Raw genomic sequence first — 25,612 nt, forward strand, 5'->3', positions numbered from 1 at the left:
TGGAAAGGAGCCGAATAACTCCATTCAGACAATCCTGTTTCGCTTACCTTACAAATGTGCATCGATACAATATCCGGTTTGGGAGTTTTCCAATCAAGCCATCCGAATAGAGCTGGAAGGGGCCTCGGAGATCTTCTAGTCCAGCCCGCTTGCTCAAGCAGGAGACCATAATAGACCATTTCAGACAGTCTTTTCTTAAAAACCGCCAGCGATTAGAGCCCCGCATTCTGGTGGCCGGCTGTTCCACTGGTTCATTGTTCCCCCTGTCTGAAAATTTCTCCTTAATTCCAGGTTGCTTCTCTCCTTGATTAATTTCCATCCGTTGTTTCTCGTCTTGCCTTCAGGTGGCTTTGGAAAAATAGCTTTGACACACACACCCCCCTCCTCTTTTTAGCAGCCCCTCAAATACTGGAAGACTGCTTATCGTGTCCCTCCCTGTTTCCTCCCCCCCCCCAATCCTTCTTTTCTCTAGACTTGGGCCATGGCCAAATCCTGCAGCCGTTCTTCCTATGTTTTAGTCTCCAGGCCTTGGATCGTCTTAGTTCCTCTTCTGTGCCCATTTTTCCCCCCAAAGTCTCAACATCAATCAGAGCATCAGTCAGAGTCACAGCGCGGAAGGCATCCCAACTCCATGCCGCTTTCCTGCTTGTGGGATGAATCTGCAAGGCTGTCACGAGAGGGTGCTGTTGCATTTTTTTTCCTCCCTCGCCCCGTTTCCTCCCCCCCCCCTCAAAAAAAAAAAAGGAATTGCTGAGGAAAAAAAAGAGAGCGGGGAAGAGAGAGAGAGAGGACAAGTTTTTTCAGAATGATTCCCCTTCCGTTGGAAGATCTGATTCCATCCGTGGGAGCTCCCCGATCTGATGGATCCGTTTAGTTTGCTTCCCAAATGGATTTTTTCCTTCCCCCCCCCCCCCGGAACCCAGGACATCTTTAAAAAGATAGCAGAGTCGGGAAAGGGACCTTGGAGGTCATCTAGTCCAGCCCCCTGCTCAAGCAGGAGACCCTACACCAGGGGTAGGCAACCTCGCCTCTTTGACGACTCGTGGACTTCAACTCCCAGAATTCCTGAGTCAGCTGACTCAGGAATTCTGGGAGTTGAAGTCCACGAGTCGTCAAAGAGCCGAGGTTGCCTACCCCGGCCCTACACCATTTCTGACCGATGGCGGTCCAAGTCTGTTCTTGAAAGCTTCCAGTGATGAAGCTCCTTCCAACTTCTGGAAGGGAAGCTGTTCCATTGGAACAGATTCAAATCCGTTCGGATTGTCTCTGATTGGAGCTCCTTGGAGTTAAAATAGGCCAGAAAAAAAAGTAGATAAATTGGAAGGATGGGAAGATCCCTTGAGGACCCTCTCTTTTTACTTCAATCTCCCCGACCCGCAAACAGATGTAAAATAGACCGATGCTTGTTAGCAAAATAGACAAACCCCCAGCAATAGACCACAATGTCCCAGGATCGCCGCAGTGTAAGCAGGGAGAAATTAAGCAGCCATCTCGTAAAACAAGAGGGGAGGTGGGCTTCTCCCATCTCTCCGGAGTTTTTTTAAGAAGAGATGGGTCAGCCGTTTGTCTGGCATGGTCTGGTAGGGTCTCCTGCTTGAGCAGGGGGCTAGACTAGATGACCTTCCAGGTCCCTTTCTACTCTGTTATTCCTTCTTTGATTTACAAGGTTAAGAGTTGCTCTACAAACGTGACGGGGTCCTCCAGATTTCGGGGGAGCTTGGTTGTGACCCCGGGGGTGGGACGGGGTGAGAAACGTTGGGTCCCCTTCTCCAATTTTTCCTGAATGTTCCTGATCTCCATTCCTCTGGCTGTGGGGCACAGAGGCTGGCTTGGGCCAGGCCACTCAGCCTGCCATCGGCAGGGACCTTGGAGGTCATCTAGTCCAACCTCCTGCTTAGGCAGGAAACCCTATCCCATTTCAGACAAGTGGTTGTCCAGTCGCTTCTTAAAAACCTCCAATGTTGGAGCAGTCCCAACCTCTGAAGGCAAGCTGTTCCACTGGTTAATTGTTCTAACTGTCAGGAAGTTTCTCCTTAGTTCTAGGTTGCTTCTCTCCTTGGTTAGTTTCCATCCGTTGCTTCTTGTCCTGCCTTCGGGCGCTTTGGAGAATAGCTTGACTCCCTCTTCTTTGGGGCAGCCCCTGAGATATTGGAAGTCGGCTATCCTGTCCCCCCTCGTCCTTCTCTTCATTAAACTGGACATACCCAATTCCAGCAGCCGTTCCTTATATGTTTTAGCCTCCAGCCCCCTGATCATCTTTGTTGCTCTTCTCCGCCCTCTTTCTAGAGTCTCGACATCTTTTTTGACATCGTGGTGACCACAACTGGATGCCGTATTCCAAGCGTGGCCTTACCGAGGCTTTATAAAGCAGTACACTCAGGCTTCACCTGATCTTGATTCTATCCCTCTTGTTGATGCAGCCATGCTACTCCTCTTCCTCCTTAGGCATCTGAGCACACGAGTGGCCTCTTCCATTATCTCCTCCAGCTTGGTCAGCAACTACGAGGAAATCAGCACGTCTGTGCGGTACCGTCTGCGGCATCGGATTCAGGTGAGAGTTACGGAGAGAAAGGAAAGAACACGGGGAAGGCAGGAGAAAGGAATGGGGAAGGGGTTCCTGAAAGGACTTCAGGATGGACCATTTTCTTCCATCAAGGTCTGTGTTTCCTTGAGGGAAACAGTTTTATTAATTCGGTGGCTCAGTGGGTTAGGACGCTGAGCTAGTCGATCAGAAGGTCGGCAGTTTGGCGGGTCGAATCCCGAGTGCCGCGCAACAGAGTGAGCGCCTGTTACTCGTCCCAGCTTCTGCCAACCTAGCAGTTCGAAAGCACGTAAAAATGCAAGTAGAAAAATAGGGACCACTACGGTGGGAAGGTAACAGCGTTCCGTGCACCTTTGGCGTCTAGTCATGCCGGCCACATGACCACGGAGACGTCCTCCGACAAGCGCTGGCTCTTCGGCTTTGAAACGGAGATGAGCACCGGCCCCTAGAGTTGGAAACGACTAGCACGCATGTGCGGGGGAACCTTTACCTTTACCTTAATCCCATTTATATCCCGCCCTTCTCCGAAGACTCAGGGCGGCTTACAATCTAAGAAGCACAAATCAATGTGCTTAGCAATAGCCTTCATTCTATGTATATGCCTGCTTTATTAGGGCTTTCACACACACCCCAAGTGGCATTATTACAAAGTCAGCTTAATTGCCCCCAACAATCTGGGTCCTCATTTTACCCACCTCGAAAGGATGGAAGGCTGAGTCAACCTTGAGCCTGGTGGGACTCGAACCTGCACTAATTGCAGGCAGCTGGTGTTACTTAAGGAGGCATTAGCCCACTGCTCCACCAAGGCTCTTTGGGGCAGATGTCCTCCTGCAGATCCCCTCTCTCCTTTCAGCCCTTTCGTTGTTCCCCCTCCACACACACACACACATACTTTCCCCCCCAAACTCAAGACAGTTCCCCTCTCCCCGCCTTTTGCTGCCCAACCATTCTTCTCAGGATCAAAATGGTTTATTGATTTATTGATTTATTCCGATTTATATACCGCCCTTTTCACGAGGGACTCAGGGAGGTTTACAGGGCAAATTAAAACAGTACAATCTATACAGGTTAAAATTAAATAGCCCCAAGATAATTAAAAATTAAGACCTTAACCTAGGGGTCTTCAAACTTGGCCCTTTTATGACTTGTGGACTTCAACTCCCAGAATTCCTCAGCCAGCATGCCTGGCTGAGGAATTCTGGGAGTTGAAGTCCACAAGTCATAAAAGGGCCAAGTTTGAAGACCCCTGCCTTAACCCAAAACCCCTCAGTCCAGGCCGGCAAGTTTGAATAGCCAAGTTTTTAGGTCCCAGCGAAACGAGCGAAGGTTGGGAGCCATCCGGAGTTCCACAGGCAGCTGATTCCAAAGGGCAGGCACGCCCACCGAGAACGCCCTCCCCCTGGGGATCGCCCGCCGGCATTCCCTGACCGGCGGCACCCTGAGGAGGCCCTCCCTGTGGGAGCGCACAGGACGATGGGAAGTTGATGCTGGCAGCAGGTGCTCCCTTAGATAATCCGGGCCCATGCCATTTAGGGCTCTATAGGTCATCACCAGCACCTTGAATCTCACCCGGAGGGCAACTGGAAGCCAATGCAGCTCGCGGAGCAGAGGCGTTACATGGGAGTATCGGGAGACCCCCATCACAACTCGCGTGGCCGCATTCACCGGAGGTCTACGTTAGACCATTTCCGTCCTTGAAACCCAATTTTCCTTGGGGCTTTTGAAGATCAGCACGTCCAGGGCAAGGCGCCTTACTTTTTTTTTTAAAAAAAAAAGAATCATAAAGGTCCTCTTTTGCAGATCACCCCAACTTCCAAAAAAAAAAAAAAGGAAGGCAGTGGGTCTTAGTTTGTCGTTAGAGGAGACTGGGCGCCTTGATAAATTAGACCTTTCCTCCACATAACACAGGGAGATTTAGGGATATCTGTTGCTGGTCCCATCCGGTCAACTTATCAAGATGAACCCAAGGCTTGGAAGAGAACTTGCAATGAAGTCCAGAAACGAGCAATTTTTTTTGGTGGGGGGAGGGGGCGTGTCTCCGATATTTCCTTCCCAGAGAGGCGTTTTAATCTCCTTTCTGAACTTCTTTCTCTGTAGGCTTTACCAGACCAGCTTATGGAACCAGTTTGTGCATTTTGGAACTTCAGCAGAAGGTAAGGTTCAGAGAAGCCTCCCAGTTGCATTGTTGGGAAAGGCAAGGAAAGGAAGAATTCAGTAAAATTGAGTAGACCTTGTGGGATCCTTGCCGGTTTCACAGCAGGGCTGTAGGACCATCTCTTGAAGGTTGCAGCTGTCTAATGAGGAGAGATGGGCAGATGGTCCCTGGTCCAACCTTCCTCTTAAAGCAGACTGAACTCAAAGCTTCTCTGCATCCACCACTTGGGGAGCAAACTCACCCTTAGGTAGAAGACCTTCTTGAGTACGCCCAACATATGAACCAACCCCAACAGCCACTGACAAAATCCACCCAACCATCTCTGAACGTGGTTTGCTAACCACGCTGCCTTATAAGTGCGTCACACACAACTTCACTTATCAGTCGGTGAACCCAGTGGTTGTGGTTGTGTTTGAAGTAGGTGAACCAGGGAAGGTAATTTTGGTGTTTTTTTTAGGAGAATGAGAGTTGAGTCAAAATCTCTGGAAGTAGCTCTCAGCTCCTTCCCTTGGGAGCTTTTCCTGGGGGTGGGAGCATCGGGTGTCCAGAACTTGAAGCTCTGGACCCAGAACTTTCTCCTGCTTTTCAGTCTTGAAGGTATTGGCGGCTGGTCCACCAGAGGTTGCTTGGTCTCTTCCTCCCAGGAGAAACTAACCACCTGTGCCTGCAACCACACTACCAACTTTGCAGTCCTCCTGCAGGTCTATGAAGTCCAGGTTAGAAGCGGATTGGGAGGGTTTCATTCCCTGTGGAGGAAGACATTTCTTGGGGGGCTTTGGTGGAACCCTGGGGAGAAGCCACAGAACGTGGACCTTCATTCAGCTTGCGCCAAATTGTCCACGTTCCCTTTTTCAGATCCCCATCTTGCATTTCGTCCCTTCCCTTCCTTGATCAGATTGCCCAAGAGCTGAACTGGCCCCGTTGCATGGAAGCTGTTGAGTTGGGCCCTCAGGGGCCACCTCGCCCCTTCCTTACCTTCGTCGTGTTGTCTCTGTTTCACACAGAGGAGCTTAGAGGAGGAGTCCACGCTGAAGACCCTGACCTTTGTTGGCTGTGGTGTGTCCTTCTGTGCCTTGATAGTCACCTTTGTGCTCTTCTTAGCCGTTGGGTGAGTCTGAAATAACACAAATGGAACACGCGCTTATCAAATCAGCTCCATTCTGGGGTCCCCACGGCGTCTTGAAACCAACCAGCCAAGTGATCTCCCTTCACACAGCCTTCTAAAACATCTAACCAAGATGAAGCCCAAAAAGACTTGACGGGTCATGTGAATGCATCCCTGAGGTTCCTCCTTGGCTAGTTGCGTGGAGCCAGCTTCAGAGTGGGAAGGGATCTCGAAGACACACTGGCAGATCCCCTCCCCTACCCCCCCCCCGGTCTAACTTCTCAAGGGTCCATTGAGTGCCTTTAGTAGAAACTAGTGGAATTATACTTCGTAGAGCTTGTGCCCAAACTTCCTTTCAACAGGGTCCCCAAAAGCGAGCGAACCACAGTGCATAAAAACCTGATCTTCGCCCTGGCTGCTGCAGAGGCCTTGCTCATGTTCAGTGAATTGGCCAAGATCAACCAGGTCAGGAGAAGAGCTGGGAAACAGGAGGGGAACCGCTGAGCAGGTGTCCTACCTGCGCTAGCTGAATGGGGCCCACAGAGAACCAGAGAACCCCAAATGCTCTCCTTCTTCCACCAGACATCTGACCACAGGACTCCTCATCTCTCCCCAGGGCGTTTGCTTTGCTGTCACCGCCTTTCTCCACCTTTTCTTCATGGCGGCCTTCGCTTGGATGTTGGTGGAAGGTCTTCTGCTCTGGAGCAAAGTGGTGGCCGTCAACATGAGCGAGGATCGGAGGATGCGTTTCTACTATGTGACCGGTTGGGGTCTGTATCCCAGAGGTCAAGAAGGGGAAGGGGCAATGGGAAGATCAGGCTAGACTGCTTCTTCCTTTGACACAGGTGAACCAACTCGTTCAAACCTAAGCTGGAGTAGATCAGAGGTCTACTGTGAGCCCTAGGATGTTCTCCCCACTCATTGTACCACGATGGGAAAGAATGGAGTTGATGTCCAAGAGGGAAGGAGCAGTCAAATCCATTGGATGGAAAATGGCCAACTCCTCACGGTGATTGGATGTCTCTGTAGCTAGGTTGCCCTGAAAAGAACCAGAGATAAGTCAAATATCTATGGAGCTTCTCAGTCCTCCAGGTCCTGGTTGTCCCAAAGATGCTTTTTCAGGAGGCAACTGGACTATCTTGGTTTTTCCCCTGAAAATGTTTCAATTCTCATCCAAGAAGCTTCTTCAGCTCTGACTGGATGGTGGGGGAATGGAAGGATTTATACTCCTTGCAGACAGCTGGTCATTTGCAATTCTTTTGGAGAGTCATTGAGGCCACTTGGAAGTTTAGCTGTGTCCTAATGTGTCACAGATAAATGGCCTCCAAATGGCCTCAACAACCCTCTAAAAGAAGGCAAACGACCAGCGGTCTGCAAGGAGTATAAATCCTTCCACTCCCCACCCTCCAGTCAGAGCTGAAGAAGCTTCTTGGATGAGAAGCGAAAGGTCTTCAAAGAAAAACAAGAAAGTCCAGTTGCCTCCTGAAAAAGCATTTTTGGGGTCACAAATAAGCCAAGAATGTTGTAGACGTCTCTACTGTGCAAACGAAACCTGTGCTATGAGTATATGGTTGAAGAGGGCATGCAGATACATCACAACATTGTGAGTGAAACAAGATTAATTTAACCACCTAGCCACCGTCTCTACCTGTGTGATTTGAAACTCGGAGAAGACAACTTGAGGGAGCTTCATAGGATAGCCCAGGAAGGAAAAAAAAGGGTGTGCTGGTTGGAGACAATCAAACGCTCAAGCAGAGGTCACCTGTGGTTCTTCCTCAATGGTGAAGTGGATCATGGGAGATGGGATGAAGACGCTGACTGGCTGATCTCTCCCTTCTTTCCAGGGCTTCCTGTGCTGATTGTGAGTGTCACCTTGGCCACTTCGTTCAACAAATACGTGGCGGAGAATCACTGTTGGCTGAATGTGCAGACAGAGGTCATCTGGGCATTTGTGGGACCCGTCCTCTTTGTCCTAACGGTAAGGGCCAACGTCTTTGGTTGATCTCCTGGCCTTCCTCATCCACTCTCTTGTAGTTTTGAAGGCCCGGCAATCGGGGACCTTTAATGTCCACCATCAAAGACCTTTGCTTGCAGCTTCAACGTTCCTGTGTTTTTCATCTCCCTCAACAAGGTCATTAACCTCACCATCTCGCCCCTCCATCCCTCGTCCATTGCAGGTTGCCTCTCCTGAGCTCCTCACGTTTCTCCAACATCTAGAGGGGTTTCCAGAAAGATTTTTTTTCTCAGTCCCATCTAGCATCAATGGGGTTGAACTCTGCCGGAGACGCTGTTATGCTTCCTACTCCCCACCCCACCACCCTCATAATTTTGAGGGAAGAGCTGAATTAAATAGGACTTTAGATAGATGTTGTGTGCCAGTTCAGTACATTATTTAGGAGCAAGTTCCTCACACCTTCAGATTAGACTTCATTTCTGGCTCTGCCTGCCGGGTTCAAGCCTATTTCTGTAGACAAATAACAGAATATCAGAGTTGGTAGGGACCTTGGAGATCTTCTAGTACAACCCCCTGCTCAGGCAGGAGACCGTATACCATTTCAGACAAAGGACTGTCCAATATCTTCTTGAAAATTATCTCACAACTTCTGGAGACACGCTCCTTCCTTCCTTCCTTCCTTCCTTCCTTCCTTCCTTCCTTCCTTCCTTCCTTCCTTCCTTCCTTCTTTCCTTCCTTCCATCCATCCATCCATCCATCCATTCATCCATCATATATTTTATCTATCTCAAAATCATAAAATCACAGGGCTGGAAGGGACCTTGGAGGTCTTCTAGTCCAACCCCCTGCTCAGGTGGAAAGCCTATACCATTTCAGACAAACGGTTGTCCAATTTCTTCTTCAAAATCTCCAGTAATGAGGGAGGGAGGGAGGGAGGGAGGGAGGGAGGGAGGGAGGAAGGAAGGAAGGAAGGAAGGAAGGAAGGAAGGAAGGAAGGAAGGAAGGAAGGAAGGAAGGAAGGAAGGAAGGATAGCAAAATAACAGAATAACATAGTTGGAAGGGACTATGGAGGTCTTCCAGACCAACCCCCCATCAAGCAGGAGAACCTACACCATTCTGGGACAAATGGTTGTCCAATCTCTTCTTCAGTACCTCCAATGTTGGAGCACCCACAACTTCTGAAGGCGAAGTTGTTCCACTAATTAATTGTCCCAACTGTCAGAAAATTCCTCCTTAGTTCCAGGTTGCTTCTCTCTTTCATTAGTTTCCATCCGTTGCTTCTTGTCCAGCCTTCAAGTACTTTGGAGAATAAGTTGGCCCTCTCTTCTTTGTGGCAGCAAAATATTGGAAGACTGCTGTCATGTCACCTCTTGCCCTTCTCTTCATTAAACTAGACATATCCAATTCCAGCAACCGTTCTTTATATATTTCAACCTCCACCACCACCACCCCCCATCAACTTTGTTGCTTTTCTCTGTACTCTCCCTAAAGTCTCGACATCTTTTTTACATCATGGCCACCAAAAGTGTGGCCTTACCAAGACCTTGTAAAGTGGTATTAACACTTCACGTGATCTTGATTCCATCCCTCTGTTAAGGCAGCCTAGCACTGTGTTGGCTTTTTTGGCAGCTGCAGCACACGGCTGGCTCCTATTTAAGGGATCGTCCACTAGGACTCCGAGATCCCTCTCACAGTTGCTACTGTTGAGCCAGGTACTGCCTACACTACACCTGTGCATTTGGTTTTTCTTGCCTAAATGTAGAGCCTCCCTTTGGGTGACCATTCTCAGTTGTCCCGAAGGAAAATTTCACAGCCTTGGAAGTCTTATTGACGTTATTGTCATTTTAGGTGAACACCTTTGTGCTGTTCCGGGTGGTGATGGTGACGGTCTCCAGCGCACGGCGGCGGTCACGGATGCTGACCCCCAAGAGCAGCCTGGAGAAGCAGATTGGGGTTCAAATCTGGTAAGTCGGACACGTGCGTGCACGGGCTCCTCCTCGTGGGAGCAAAGCTAGACAGCTGGCTGGCATTTGTCAGCTCTCCAAATCATGTTGATATGATTCTGCTGCTCCGTGGCCTTTGGCATGGATGGACAGACAGACATTCTTACCCCCACCCCCCCACCCCTTAAAGTCAACAAAATTAGAACTGGGCAATTTTTGATTCAGTGGATAAGCCGGAGGACGGTTTGATCACATCTCCAAAACTGTTCAAAACGTTGGCGTCCTTCAGTGACTTTTGCCCAGACATAGCATGAGTGGGTCAAAACATCTTGACGTTGGCGCACAGATCTGATTCAGGAAGAGGACAGATTGCTGTAAAAGTGGCAGTGGTGAAAAGGCGTCTTAGCTTCCGCCAATAATTCAACACCTAGCACCACCAAAAGAAAACCTTCCGTCACCTTCCCCACCACCACGTTTTAGCTTCTCGGCGTCACAATGTCTGCCCAATGTTTCTGGACAACGGAAGTCCGGTTAGGAACTGGAGTGATGGGACACAGCATCTTATCTTTCCATCTTTGGAAAGTGACAATCCGGGTTTCCCCTTTCGCCTCTGCTCCTTCCAAGCCACCTCTTGATGCTTAGAGCCACTGCACCCCACTCTCTCTTCCCCTCATCTCTGCCCCGCTCAGGGTCAACCCATCATCTCCCCGAGCTTTCTCCGATAAGGCCAATGGGTGGAAATCTCTTGTTGTTTTTCAGCTGGCGCCGTGGGCAGCCACAAGACACACACAGTGTTCCTCTGGTGGTGTAAATATCCTCCTGGCTGTTTGCAGTGCTGAAGGTGGAGGCCGGGGCGGGAGGGCGAGATGACATCTCTGCCGTTGGTGGCTTGGAGGCATCACCCCGGGGTGGGTGGGATGACTTACTTACAAGAGAGAGCGAGTCCCCGATTGAACCAGCCTGCAAATCAAAGATTTTTTTTTAGACTTGTTTATTTCCACAACCTAGCAGTTCGAAAGCACGTAAAAATGCAAGTAGAAAAATAGGGACCACTGCGGTGGGAAGGTAACAGCGTTCCGTGCGCCTTTGGCGTCTAGTCATGCCGGCCACATGACCACGGAGACGTCCTCGGACAAGCGCTGGCTCTTCGGCTTTGAAACGGAGATGAGCACCGGCCCCTGGAGTCGGAAACGACTAGCACGCACGTGCGGGGGAACCTTTACCTTTACCTATTTCCTCAGGAGCCCATTAGTTGGCTACTTGCAAAAGCTTCAATTAAGAAAGGATAATAATTGGGGGGGTGGAAAGTCGCCCACAAACAATTTGGTGGTCCAGATTCGTAAGTGGGTGGCCCTGCTTCACAGCTACCTAAAATGGTGGTGGTGGTGAAGGGTGTGTGTGTGTGTGTGTGTTTCTGCCTTGACAAGAAGCAAAAAAGGACGGAAAGTTTTGTCTGGTTTGTTTGGAGGTAATTTGGAAAAGGGGGGAAGCCCCGATTGTTTGTCCGTTTGTGGTTGTGGAATCTCCGCTGTCGCACGACTTTGGGAGTCATTTCAGGCTCGGAGATAAGAAAACCCCAAAGCAGAAGATTAGCAAAGGAGCCTCTTTCCACCCAACAGGGAGGATGGATGGAGAAATGGCCCCAGATAAACCTGGCTCTCGCGCGGCCCAGTTTGGGTGCTTTGGCTGGGAAGAGACCCAACCGTTTTGTGTTCTGCTCCGTTTCCAGGGCCACCACCAAGCCCATTTTGGTGCTGCTTCCTGTCCTGGGCCTGACCTGGGTATGTGGCATCCTCGTTCACCTCAACATCACCTGGGCCTACATCTTCATCATGCTAAACTCCCTCCAGGTGAGTTCGGATGGACCAGAACTTCTCTCCAAACATCTGCAGAAGGTTCTGTAGACCCGGGCAAGGTCTCCTGGTCCAGCAGGAGTTGCGAGGGGGCAGGACGTTTGCATCCAAGGGCCACAGGTGAGGCGTGAACCCCCAAAGGGTCATTCACTGAGCTCGGCTGTGAATTGGGAGCCCCAAAGCACGCACCTTTTGATAGGCAATTAGCCTTCAATCAACCAATCAATCAGAATAGAACTGGAAGGGACCTTGGAGGTCTTCTAGTCCAGCCCCCTGCTCACGCAGGAAACCCTCTGTTGTTGTTAGCTGCGAAGTCGTGACCCTATGGACAACGTTCCTCCAGGCCTTCCTGTCCTCTACCAAGGAAACCCTCTACACCGTGGTTTTCTTAGATGCTCCTCGGGGGACCATGCATAGTCAAGAATTGTCCCCTGGTTCAGGAGCGTTAGCGAAGAACGCTCGCGTGAACCCCCGTCAGACATTTTTGCTAAAAGGGGTGGGTGGAAAAAGGGGACCAGCTTGGCTCTTCCTGTGCCCCGCACTCAAAGCCACGAAGCAGCGTGTTGCCTTTGGTCTCAGCAGGACGCAAGCCCAGCCAACCCTAGTTTACGCCGTGCAACGTCTTGTCCAAGCCAAGCCTAGATTAGCAAACGTCATTTTGATCTACTCACGCTCCTCCTCCAAGACTAATTCTCAGGATCAAATTCCTTTATTAAGTATCACGCTACTTCATAATATATTTAAAAAATTAATATAATGGAATAATAACAAGATTACATTCTTAAAGGTTACACTTGGGAAACCCTAATCCCTTTCCCCCTTCTTCCTTCCTTCCTTCCTTCCTTCCTTCCTTCCTTCCTTCCTTCCTTCCTTCCTTCCTTCCTTCCTTCCTCTTTTCCTCCTCCATCCTTTCCTCTCCTCTCCTTCTCCTTCCTCTCTCCTTTCATCTTTTCCATCCTCCCTCCCTCCTTCCTATCTCTCAATCCTCCCTCCCTCCCTCCTTTCCTTCCCTCCCTCCCCCTCCTCCCTCCCTCCCTCCTTCCTTCCTCTTTCCCTCCTCCATCCTTTCCTCTCCTCTTCTTCTCCTTCCTCTCTCCTTTCATCTTTTCCATCCTCCCTCCCTCCTTCCTATCTCTCAATCCTCCCACCCTCCCTCCCTCTTTCTCTCCTTTCCTTCCCTCCCTCCCTCCCCCTCCTCCCTCCCTCCCTCCTTCCTTCCTCTTTCCCTCCTCCATCCTTTCCTCTCTCCCTTTTCTTTCCTTCTCCTTCCTCTCTCACCTTTTCCATCCTCCCTCCCTCCTTCCTATCTCTCAATCCTCCCTCCCTCCCTTTTTTCTCCCCCTCCCTCCCTCCTTCTCTCTCTCTCTCCTTTCCTTTCCTCCCCCTCCTGCTCCTTCCTTCCTTCCTCCCTTCCTCCCTTCCTTCCCAACCTCTCCTATTTTTCTCCCTTCCTTCCTTCTCTTCTGCCTTTACTTCCTTCCTTCCTCATCTCCCTGCACACACACCCACCCACCCCGCGCCCCCAGGACTAACTAGTCATCTAACTTGTCTTTCCATCCCCAAACTAAAATGCACAACTCAACCCAGGAACCAGACACAAACACGGGAACAATTGAGCGTGCTTCCTTTTCAACCCTGGTGAAGATTGCTTGGAGGGGGATGCTCTGGAAAAGGCAGGCGAATATTTATGGGCCCTGGGATCTCAGCTTTTCTCCCCTTTAAAAAATTCAGCGGTCTAAGAACCAGGTGGATGCAAACACCCTGAGCCAATCGGAGGCAGGAGAGAAAGAGATAGAAAATGTGTGTGAGTGAGTGCCTGCGTGCGTGCGTGCATGCATTTCTGTGTTTGTTTGTGTGTGTGTGTGTGTGTGTGTGTGTGTGTGTGTGCCCTGTTTTCCCACCCGTGATGCTTCTTTCCATCTGCAAAGAGCGCAAACGGGGCGCTGGGCTCCTCCTTCCACCTGTGTGGGAGTTCCTGCGGCTTGCAGAGATATGGGCTGCAATTAATGCGTCAGCTGGCAAAGTTTTGCGATAGCCAAAGGAGAGAGAACAGGAGGGGGAAATGCGAAGCCCTATCAGATGTAAAAAAAAGAGAGACAGAGAGAGAGAGAGAGAGAGAGAGAGAGAGAGAGAGAGAGAGAGAGAGAGAGAGAGCAAAGCAGCAAAGCCAATGCTCGGAGTGCAAAGTTGGGTTGATTTATAGCTAGGAAATAAAATTCTGAACCAAGGGGGGGGCAGCTGAAGCCCCACCCTGGGCCAAGGACAAAACCTGGAGGGCAGAGGGTGAACAGACACACAGAGAGCGCCTGGTTGCAGACGGTCGTCAGTTGCAAAGGGAGACCCTTTTACTTCCAGAAAAACAAAACTCACAAGTCGCCAAAGCTGTGAAGAGACTCTCCTGGCACAGATTCTTTTTCTCCCCCCTCCCCCCAAGAAGAATTCATCGCCTAAATAGCACATTGCACAGAATTATCGCTGGGGGGGGTGGGTGGGAGAAAGGGGGGGAAGCCAACTGCCAGGGCGAGAAAACCCCTCTGCAATTGTCCTGCATTTCTGCAAAAAGAAATGTTCTTGTGTGACTTTGGTGGGTCCGGCTGAGTTTTCGTTACTTCTCTGGAAAATGGGCCATTTATCCCAACCGTTTCTCTCCATTTGAAACGACAGGATTTCTGTTAAGTCCGGAGCGAGCTAGCACTAAATTTGGGGTGCTTTTAAGTCACCAGGATCATGTTTTCATCAGGGGGCGGAAAAAAATTGTGTTTATAATTTGGCTTTAGAGGGAAAATTCAAGAGCAAAAAAAAACAAACACACAAAATAACCCCAGGAAAATAAATGCATCTAAAGGACTTTTCCGAAGCAAAAGATTGTGGTTTTATAATAAAGGATGTAGAAATAAGTCCTCGACAGTTATGAATAATGAAACATCAGGAAATTAATCAGCAGTCTTAACTCTAAGGTGCATTTCAAGACCAAATAGAAACCAGCAAAATGTACCATCTCCCCCACCCCAGAAGTCTGTCAGGCAAAATACCTGGGCCAATTACTTGTAAAATACTTATCTCCTGAGAACAAAAGGAAAAGTTTTCTAAATTGTATAAAACTTTTTTTTTTTTTGGAGGGGAGGATAACATTGGTCTTCAGGAAATTTCTTTATGGCATTCAAAAATGTTGTAGTGTTGTCCTCTTTCCTTTTCAACGCATTTTTGGCTGGAAATAATGCTTTTTTCTAAAAAAAAAAAGAAGAACAGAAGAGAAAGTGCGGAGAAAGTGCAAGAAAGTTACCAGTTATTTGGACCCCTTATAAAATTCCAGGAACGATTGCACAATAACACTCTCTCATCTATTTTATCCTTGGCCTATAAACTTCGGGCAGCTTTTAGCCTCTAGATGGAGATGTTTGTAGTCTCTGAAAATTGCCAGGAGCTGAGAAAAATCAAGATTCGGGCTTTGCATTTTTGCAAAAGTCTGTGTGTGTGTGTGTGTGTGTGTGTGTGTGTTTTACTTCTGTATCTGAGGTTGAGCTGTACATTTTAGCTAGGAAGTACCAGGAAAATAAATAAAATCTAAAGGAAACTTTTTAAAAAAAAATAAGATAGAGGATGCATGGAACCGCTTAGAAATAAGTCCTCAACAGTTATTACTGTAATAACAAAACATTGCTACCCTCTATCTGGATCCAGCTGAAAAGCAGATTTTTTTGTGGGGTAGGGGGAGAACCTGCCGCAGAGCTGAATATTAGCGTTTTCTCTGTTTGCAAAACAGAACCCCAAAACAATTCACTTTCCAAGCGAGAGGGACCTTGGAATCCTAGTGGACGATCCCTTAAAGACGAGACGGCCGTGTGGGGCAGCTGCCAAAAAAAAAAAAAGCTAACGCGATCCTTGGTTGTATAAAGAGAGACACAGAATCAAAATCACGTGAGGTATTAGTATCGCTTTATAAAGCCTTAGTAAGGCCCCCACCTGGAATACGGCATCCGGTTTCAGTTAAAGTAAAGCTAAAGGTTCCCCCGCACATGCGTGCTAGTCGTTTCCGACTCTAGGGGCCGGTGCTCATCTCCGTTTCAAAGCCGAAGAGCCAGCGCTTGTCCGAGGACGTCTCCGTGGTCATGTGGCCGGCATGACTGGACGCCAAAGGCGCACGGAACGCTGTTCCCTTCCCACCGGAGTGGTCCCTATTTTTCTACTTGCATTTTTACGTGCTTTCGAACTGCTAGGTTGGCAGAAGCTGGGACGAGTAACAGGCGCTCGCTCTGTTACGCGGCACTCGGGATTCGACCCGCCAAACTGCCGACCATCTGATCGACAAGCTCAGCGTCCTAACCCACTGAGCCACCGCGTCCCCTAGATAGATAGATAGATAGATAGATAGATAGATAGATAGATAGATAGATAGATAGATATGGATGGATGGATGGATGGATGGATGGATGGATGGATGGATGGATAGATAGATAGATAGATAGATAGATAGATAGATAGATAGACAGACAGACAGATAGACAGACGCATGGATAGATGGATGGATGGTAGACAGGTAGGTAGGTAGATGATAGATAGATAGATAGATAGATGATAGATAGATAGATAGATAGATAGATAGATAGATAGATAGATAGATAGATAGATAGATAGATAGACAGACAGACAGATAGACAGACGCATGGATAGATGGATGGATGGTAGACAGGTAGGTAGGTAGGTAGATGATAGATAGACAGATAGATAAAAATGTAAAGGTTCCCCCGCACATGCGTGCTAGTCGTTTCCGACTCTAGGGGCCGGTGCTCATCTCCGTTTCATAGCCGAAGAGCCAGCGCTTGTCCGAGGACGTCTCCGTGGTCATGTGGCCGGCACGACTAGATGCCAAAGGCGCACGGAGCGCTGTTACCTTCCCACCGGAGTGGTCCCTATTTTTCTACTTGCCTTTTTACGTGCTTTCGAACTGCTAGGTTGGCAGAAGCTGGGACGAGTAACAGGCGCTCACTCTGCTACGCGGCACTCGGGATTCGACCCGCCAAACGGCTGACCTTCTGATCGACAAGATCAGCGTCCTAACTCACGTTACAAAAAAAGATGTGGAGACTTTGGAAAAAGTGCAGAGAAGAGCAACTAAGATGATTAAAGGCCTGGAGACTAAAACATACCAAGAACGGCTGCAGGGATTTGGTTAAAGAAAGGAAGAAATATTTATTTTATTTATTTATTTTATTAGACTTATATACCGCCCTTCTCCCGTAGGACTCAGGGCGGTTCACAAGGTTTTTTTTAAAAAAACAATACAACAAATTACAAAAATTAAAAACAATTAAAATGATTACATTAACCTTGAAATAAAACCCCGATTACAACTAAAATACAATTAAAACCCCAGTTAATACTCTCAGTCCAGGCCGGAAAGCTCAAAGAGCCAGGTCTTCAGGTCCTGGCGGAATGAGCGAAGGTCAGGAGCAGTCCTAAGCTCTACAGGCAGCTGGTTCCAAAGGGCAGGTGCACCCACAGAGAAGGCCCTGCCCCTGGGTATCGTCCGCCGGCAATCTTCTACCGGCGGTACCCTGAGAAGACCCTCCCTGTGGGAGCGCACAGGACGAAGGGAGCAGGTGTTCCCTGAAATTGTTAGATGTTTTTGTGCCAGCCCATGGCAGTTCCCCAAATAGGTCATCAGATGGGAGCAAAGAGGCTTCTTTGCTCCCACTGGTGTATCATACAGGCATGAATGCCTCCATGCCATATAGCTCTTTCTATATAATCTATCAATGAATAAAGCTTCATAATGATTGCATCTCTGCATCCTGCCTCTTTTACTTGGAAGCACCTTAACGATCCATCGATCTCTCGTGAGTTCATCTCACAGAGATATCCCAGACCCAAGCCATTTAGGGCTTTATAGGTCATCACCAGCATGGGGAGACATGATAGCAGTATTCCAGTATTTGAAGGGCTGCCACGAAGAAGAGGGGGTCACATTATTTACTAAAGCACCAGAGGGCAGGACAAGAAACAAGGGTTGGAAACTGACCAAAGAGAAAAGCAACCTGGAATTAAGGAGAAACTTCCTGACAGCGAGGACAATTAATTAGTGGAACAGCTTGGCTCCAGAAATCATGGGCGCTCCATCACTGGATATTTTAAAGAAGAGACTGGACAGTCACTTATCTGAAATGGTATAGGTTCTCCTGCTTGAGCAGGGGGCTGGACTAGAAGACCTCCAAGGTCCCTTCCAGCTCCTATTCTATTCTATTCTATTCTATTCTATTCTATTCTATTCTATTCTATTCTATTCTATTCTATTCTATTCTATTCTATTCTATTCTATTCTATTCATCATCTTCACCTCCTGTCGCCTCTGGATATGTCTCTTGAGTTGCAAAGCTTTATTATTTTGATTATTTCACGGTGAGGCTTTCGAGCTGAACGTAACGCAAAGAGACGGGGTGCAGCTGAGGGTTTTCCATTATGAAAACCAGACGCATTCAAAGCCAGAAGGAAAACAGTCTCTGATTCTTAGGGTTAACGTGATGCGAAGCTGTAATACTCCGTTGATCTTTTTGTTGTGGGCAGCTGGAAAAGGGAAAAAAAACAGGCTGAAATTGTGAGTTCCTCCTGTTGATCTTTTTACAGCTGCAGCTTCGTGGCTACTGGGGAGAAAAAATGCCCTTCCAGCTTTGCATCTCAGCCTTTGCAGCAGCTAAAACAATAATTTTCCTGAGCTAATATCTTTTCAGCTTGTTTGTATGCATTTGCTTCCCCCACCCACTTTTTTTTTTACAGGGCCTCTACATATTCCTGGTCTATGCACTCTATAATAGTGAGGTAAGGCTGGGCTTAGAAACACAGCATCTTGCGTTTTGTTTTGTTTTTTTAAAAAAAAAATCCTCCCCAAGTTTCTAGTCCTGATGATTTTAAATATAACTGCAGCAAGGTGTGGGTGGTGGCTGGGGAAGCCTGATCCGTGGGAGGCTGCTGGCACTTGCTTACTATTTCAGCTTTTTTTTTTTTAACTGTTTTAAAAAAAAATTTGGTCCCTCAAGATCAGGAGGCTGTTGCATCAGTTATACAGAAGTTTGGACTAAAAAAAAATCCTGCTTTTTTAATCACTTTAAAATAAAAGCATGTTATTGCCAGCTGGGGATTCAGAGTGCAGAAACGAATCCGTAGGATTCCTTTTACGTTTCTGCTAGTTGTTGCAAACAAAGAAACGTAAGGAGCAATCGTTCAGCCGTACGCTGCGTTAGACATATGAGCAACGCAAGACCAAATTCCCTAGGATAAATTTTCCTTCTTTTTCCTTACGTATGAAAGGAGGGGGGGAAAACTACAACCAAAACTGCTGCAGGATTCCAGATGCTGCTAAAAGCCCTCTCTGCCTGCAGCCCCACATGGCGGGGACGCTGGGAGGTGTAGTTTATACCATCACGTGGAGGTGTCACTCAAGTGTGCCCCCCAGCTTCTCAAGGAGAAAGAGTTTTGAGAAGTGTAACTAGGACACACATCTTCCCCAGCTCCCTCCACTTTCACTATCAAATGTGGAGAGTTCTCTTTCATTTGCTCCGGAAGGCATCGCGGAAAATTTAGTCTGATCTGAATTTCAGGCACTGGGCCTTCCTGAGGTCTGGAGAGCATCGTTGGTGGATACCTTGAACCAAATGGTTGACCTCTCTTTGTGTTCCATCTCCAGGTGCGCAATGCCATCCAGAGAATGAGGCAGAAGAAGAAAGCCCTCTCGTTCACGGTAGGTCTGAAGACCCCAGCAAACCTTCTCTACAAACCTTTCAGTTCCATTTTTGGGTTAGATGTTCCAACTTGGCCTCCTCTGAATGAACTGGGACAGTCCTCTCCAGAGGCCACTTGGCATGGTCAAAGGGAATGATGAGGGCTTGGAGTCCTAGCGCATCTGAGACTCTAGAAAGAGGGCAGAGAAGAGCAACAAAGGTGATTAGGGGACTGGAGGCTAAAACATATAATGAGGGATTGGGCATGTCTAGTTTAAGGAAGAGACGGACCAGGGGTGACATGATAGCAGTCTTCCAATATCTCAGGGGTTGCCCCAAAGAAGAGGGAGTCAACCTATTCTCCAAAGCGCCTGAAGGCAAGACAAGAAACAACAGATGGAAACTCATCCAGGAGAGAAGCAACCTGGAACTAAGGAGAAACTTTCCTGACAGTTAGAACAATCAACCAGTGGAACAACCTGCCTCCAGAAGTGGTGAATGCTCCAACACTGGAAGTTTTTAAGAAGAGACTGGACAGCCATGAAAGATGAACTCACGAGAGATCGATGGATCGTTAAGGTGCTTCCAAGTAAAAGAGGCAGGATGCAGAGATGCAATCATTATGAAGCTTTATTCATCGATAGATTATATAGAAAGAGTTATATGGCATGGAGGCATCCATGCTTGTATGATAGAGAGAGAATGCATGCAAGAGAGAAAGAAAAGACGAACAAAGAGCAGCCCCTGAGCAGAGGTATTTATGGGGGGTCTCAGCCCCTCCCTGACCATAAAATACTCTCGCCAATGGGGTTGCAGGGGCCAGGGACCCCTGACCCACCAGTGGGAGCAAAGAAGCCTCTTTGCTCCCATCTGATGACCTATTTGGGGAACTGCCATGGGCTGGCACAAAAGCATCTAACAAGCCATTTGTCTGAAATGGGATAGGGATTCCTGCCTGAGCAGGGGGCTGGACTAGATGACCTCTAAGGTTCCTTCCAACTTTCATTATTATTATTATTATTAAAGTTATGGAGGCCCACCTGCCTTCACAACATCTCAAAGAGATGTTCCTCCACAGCTTCTCTTCTCCTCTTCTTTCAGAACTGCTCCCACCCTGTCAATTATCTGTCAAGCCCCAGGAACACCTCCTGGGAGATGGCCAGATTCAACCCAACCACCCCGGAAAGTACATCCTGTTCCACCGAGAAGGACACCACGTCCAAGAGCAAAGGTAGGGAGAGTAACTTTTCCTTCCGCTCACGCCGCGTTCGGATGTTTGCTGTTGCACCCAACTGATGCCCCTTTCCTAATATAGGGAACTTCAGTGCCAAAATCCCACGGAGCGTTTCCTCAATTATGTCACCAGAGAAACCGGTAAGTCCCACCCATCCCACCCCTCAGAAGATGCCGTAAGTCAGGGGTAGGCAAACCTTGGCTCTTTTATGACTCGTGGACTTCAACTCCCAGAATTCCTGAGCCAGCCACGCTGAGGGGAAAGGGAGTGGTTACCAAACTGAGCCACGCTGGCTGAGGAATTCTGGGAGTTGAAGTCCACGAGTCATGAGGGGGGCCATAGTTCCCCCATGCTGACTCAGGAATTCTGGGAGTTGAAGTCCACGAGTCATGGGGGGGGGCATAGTTGCCCCATGCTGACTCAGGAATTCTGGGAGTTGAAGTCCACGAGTCATGAGGGGGGCCATAGCTCCCCCATGCTGGCTGAGGAATTCTGGGAGTTGAAGTCCACGAGTCATGAGGGGGCCATAGTTCCCCCATGCTGACTCAGGAATTCTGGGAGTTGAAGTCCACGAGTCATGAGGGGGGCCATAGCTCCCCCATGCTGGCTGAGGAATTCTGGGAGTTGAAGTCCACGAGTCATGAGGGGGCCATAGTTCCCCCATGCTGACTCAGGAATTCTGGGAGTTGAAGTCCACGAGTCATGAAGGGGCCATAGTTCCCCCATGCTGACTCAGGAATTCTGGGAGTTGAAGTCCACAAGTCATGAAGGGGCCATAGTTCCCCCATGCTGGCTCAGGAATTCTGGGAGTTGAAGTCCACGAGTCATAAAAGAGCCAAGGTTGCCTACGCCTGCCCTAAATAGTTCGCCTTCCCTTTGGCATCAGGCCGCTTTGTCAGTTGTGAGCATTTCACATCTCTTGCGTTGAGTAAAACAGGTCTGGTGGCCAAGTGTGGGGTGTTATGCCCTTAGCCTCAGCCAAGCACCCTGTTGTCCATGTTGTGTTGTTTCATGGCTCCTCTTTCTCGTGGCCATCTTTGGACCTCAAGCATCTGGAAGACACCATCTTGCAGGAGAAAGAGTTAGACCCGCTGAGGGGAACACCTTGCAAGACTAACTTCCCGTTGTCTCAAGGAAAGTTGTGGGGCCAGCTTATGGAGCCAAGTCCCTGGCTGAGCACACAGGGGACCTATGGGGTGTGTGAACACACAAACAGCAAAGGCCAGTAGCATCTAGGCGGCCCTTCCACATGGAAAGAAAGCATGGTTCTTCTCCATGCCCAACTGCAAGAATGAGACCAAACCTGTTTTTGGTCCTATCTGTCTCCTGAGACACACTCACACACACACACCAAGCTGTGTTAACCTCTCAAAAATCTAAGCTTGTGACAAATCCTCCATTTGACCCCTTCTGAAGATCCTCCTGAATCTCCTGATCTCCTACATCACTCAGGTGTTGAAAGATTCCATCTTAATCCTGCAGACTCTCCCCACGCTCACCCTAAGAAGCCACAGGGTAGGCTGGATGCCCACCCAACCTATTCAGAATGAGAGCCACCTTCAGGCCCCCTCCCCAATGTCCACGAAAGAGGCTGGGTCACTCAATCAGCCAAGGTCAGGGCCACCACAGCCCCTGGGCTTTGTGGAAAGAGGGGCACTCTTCCAACATGCCCAACGGGGATGAAGATGGAAGATGACCCTTCCAACAGCCACGGGGATGAAGATGGCTTTGTCTAATTTCAGAGCTCCAAGGAGCTCTGAAATTAGACAAAGCCATCTACAGCCCCGTTGCTTTCAGCTGGTCGGCTCAGAGGAGACCTGCTTGGATCTGGATCCAGATCTGCACAAAATTATGGAGGCCCACCTGCCTTTGTGGCACCTGGATCCAGACCTGCCCAAAGTTATGGAGGCCCACCTTCACAGCGTCTGGATCCAGAACTGCCCAAAGTTATGGAGGCCCACCTGCCTTCCTGGCACCTGGATCCAGACCTGCCCAAAGTTATGGAGGCCCACCTGTCTTCCTGGCACCTGGATCCAGACCTGCCCAAAGTTATGGAGGCCCACCTGTCTTCACGGCGTCTGGATCCAGATCTGCACAAAATTATGGAGGCCCACCTGCCTTCCCGGCATCTGGATCCAGACCTGCCCAAAGTTATGGAGGCCCACCTGCCTTCCAGGCATCTTGGAGAGGTTTTTCCTGCTTCTCCCCCCCCCTCGCCCGTCCGTCATCAGCAGCGCTAGCAGCTTCCTAGCCGAACGCCGTGTTCTCACTGGCCAAAGCCCGATGACACGGGGGTGCATATGCCTAGATTGCATTTCTGCCAGGCTATTGAAAAGGACTGCGGGCATGGTTGGCTGCTTGACAGCCGAGGGCACCCGACGCCTGCCCGTCAAATAAGCAGCTCTTCCCCCCCCCCGCTCCCCTTCTTTCCTGCCCCCACCCCATTTTAATCAGCGAAGTACGCCTCGCCTGGTGTTCTTGTTTTGAGGGTCTGGATTGGGTCACCAAAATCAGGCTGCTGGTCACCTCCCAGGTGTTAGATCCATCTCCCCGTGTCCTTGCCAAGTTACCGCGAAGCCAGCCTTAAGCACAGGCTCAAGCAATTAAGCCAGGCAGAGCGGTTACCGCTGAAACGTCGTCGGCGATTTTTAAATGCCAAGGCCAGCCTCGGACTTAACGAGGCGGAGAGGAAGCAACCACCACACCTGGCTTCTCCGTCTCCTTCCCCGGCTGGAGTGACCAGGAAGAGTTGACTCGGGATAAAATGAATTCTGCTCCTTTCCCCCCCCCCCACCACCACTTTCTTCTTCTTTTGCAACCGTTTCACACGCTTCTCGCAGGTGGTACGGAAAGATGGGGTGGCTTGTCGGTTTCGATCAACTTCCTGATCATAAGGTCTAGAAACTTAGCTTTGTTTTTCTTTTTTTGTTTTTGTTTTTTTAAAAAGAGGCAGGTGCTTTCAGCCTGGTGCACTGCAGAGTGCTGCGTGGGTGTGTATTTGTGTGTGTTGATGCGTGCTGATGGCGAATATCTAGGCAGCGGTTTGTGAGTCAGGAATGACTTGCTGGCACGTTGTATACGTACACACACACAGCTCACTGGGCTCAAACAATATTTTATCCGTGATTAAAAAACACACACAAACGTAACGGGGTTTCCCAGGCTGTGGCTAAGAGTGAATTGACTTGAACCCATAGTGGGCTTGAAAAATGCAGTCTGGAGGTTGAGTTCAAGGTTCTTTGTGGCTGGGTTTGTGTTGAGGTTGGATTAGATGACCTCGGGGGGGCTCCTTCTAAACCTCTGAGTCCATGAAAATGGAGTTGCTTGTTCCTTGCAGACATACGGCCTACAAATCACATCATCCTTTAGGGCTCCAGCAACAAGGAGGCTGCACCCCTGTGAGATAGAACGGATTAAAATAGTTTTTACAAGGGGCGCATCGTAAAAAAAAAATGAAACAAATTTCTTTTTTTCTTTTTCTTTTTTTACAATCGCATCTCCAGTTTTGATGGGAATGGAGGTTGGAAAAAGCCAGGGAGAAAGAAAGAAAGAAAGAAAGAAAGAAAGAAAGAAAGAAAGAAAGAAAGAAAGAAAGAAAGAAAGAAAGAAAGAAAGAAAGAAAGAAAGAAAGAAAGAAAGAAAGAAAGAAAGAAAGAAAGAAAGAAAGATTGACCTGGAATTTGATCATGACCTCTTAGCACTGTAGAATAAAAAAGCAGAAGCCAGAACTTTGGTTTGGGACAATAAACACATTAAAAAGGGTTTTTTGGTCATCCACCTAAGCACCGCTGTGTTTTAAATCGAGGTGGTATGTTACTTGCTTACGTTAACATTTGCAGACTGAAAAGATCTCTGATGAAAGTTTGATTAGCGAAGCTTAACTGGATATTGTTTTCTGGGAAGCTGTTTGGTTACGAGATTGAAGACAAATGGGGGTTACCTCCCGAGATTTAGGGGGAATAGTCTCTCTCTTTCTCTCTCCCTCTCTCTCCCCCCCTCTCTCTCTCTGTCAATCTCTCTCTTTCTCTGTGTCAATCTCTCTCTCATTCTTTCTCTGTCTCTCAATCTCTCTCTCTCTCTCTCAATCTCTCTCTTTCTCTGTGTCAATCTCTCTCTCATTCTTTCTCTGTCTCAATCTCTCTCTCTCTCTCTCTGTCAATCTCTCTCTTTCTCTGTGTCAATCTCTCTCTTTCTCTGTCAATCTCTCTCTCATTTTTTCTCTGTCTCTCAATCTCTATCTCTCTCTCTCAATCTCTCTCTTTCTCTGTGTCAATCTCTCTCTTTCTCTGTGTCAATCTCTCTCTCATTCTTTTTCTGTCTCTCAATCTCTCTCTCTCTCTCTCTCTGTCAATCTCTCTCTTTCTCTGTGTCAATCTCTCTCTTTCTCTGTCAATCTCTCTCTCATTCTTTCTCTGTCTCTCAATCTCTCTCACACACTTTCTCTCTCTCTCTCAATCTCTTTCTCTGTCTCCATCTCTCTCTCTCCCTCTCTCTCCCTCTCTCTCTTTCTCTCTCAATCTCTGTCTCATTCTTTCTCTGTCTCAATCTCTCTCTCTCCCTCTCCCTCTCTCTCTCTCTCTGTCAATCTCTCTCTTTCTCTGTGTCAATCTCTCTCTTTCTCTGTCAATCTCTCTCTCATTCTTTCTCTGTCTCTCAATCTCTCTCACACACTTTCTCTCTCTCTCTCTCAATCTCTTTCTCTGTCTCCATCTCTCTCTCCCTCTCTCCCTCTCTCTCTTTCTCTCTCAATCTCTGTCTCATTCTTTCTCTGTCTCTCAATCTCTCTCTCTCCCTCTCTCTCTGTCAATCTCTCTCTTTCTCTGTGTCAATCTCTCTCTTTCTCTGTCAATCTCTCTCTCATTCTTTCTCTGTCTCTCAATCTCTCTCACACACTTTCTCTCTCTCTGTCTCAATCTCTTTCTCTGTCTCCATCTCACTCTCTCTCATTCTCTCTCTCTTTCTCTCTGTCTCAATCTCTCTCTCAATCTCTCTCTCTCTCTCTTTTTCCAGGCTGTACAACTGACTGCCTTCAAATCATCAGGTAAGGCCTTCCCCTCTTGAGTTCAGACTTGCTAAACTTTTATGCTCCAAGGTTGGAAGAAAACCTCTTGTC

At 48.5% G+C, this 25,612-nt stretch overlaps 1 protein-coding gene across 1 annotated transcript in view; it reads left to right on the forward strand.

Annotated features, from left to right (window-relative positions):
• ADGRD2 (adhesion G protein-coupled receptor D2) overlaps positions 1–25,612 on the forward strand; it is a gene marked incomplete at both ends in the record, with an annotated part of 58,749 nt that overhangs the window by 30,286 nt on the left and 2,851 nt on the right. Inside the window, 14 exons of the mRNA XM_081339478.1 lie at positions 2,446–2,551; positions 4,640–4,695; positions 5,287–5,413; positions 5,702–5,805; positions 6,165–6,267; positions 6,419–6,572; positions 7,647–7,780; positions 9,606–9,721; positions 11,430–11,550; positions 18,325–18,366; positions 19,232–19,285; positions 20,367–20,496; positions 20,581–20,639; positions 25,510–25,540. Of these exons, the coding sequence (XP_081195604.1) occupies positions 2,446–2,551; positions 4,640–4,695; positions 5,287–5,413; positions 5,702–5,805; positions 6,165–6,267; positions 6,419–6,572; positions 7,647–7,780; positions 9,606–9,721; positions 11,430–11,550; positions 18,325–18,366; positions 19,232–19,285; positions 20,367–20,496; positions 20,581–20,639; positions 25,510–25,540 (1,337 nt within the window). The remainder of the gene's footprint in view (positions 1–2,445; positions 2,552–4,639; positions 4,696–5,286; positions 5,414–5,701; positions 5,806–6,164; positions 6,268–6,418; positions 6,573–7,646; positions 7,781–9,605; positions 9,722–11,429; positions 11,551–18,324; positions 18,367–19,231; positions 19,286–20,366; positions 20,497–20,580; positions 20,640–25,509; positions 25,541–25,612) is intronic.

The sequence above is a fragment of the Vipera berus genome (assembly GCF_964194415.1).
Source record: "Vipera berus genome assembly, chromosome: 15".
Classification (NCBI taxonomy): Eukaryota; Metazoa; Chordata; class Lepidosauria; order Squamata; family Viperidae; genus Vipera; species Vipera berus.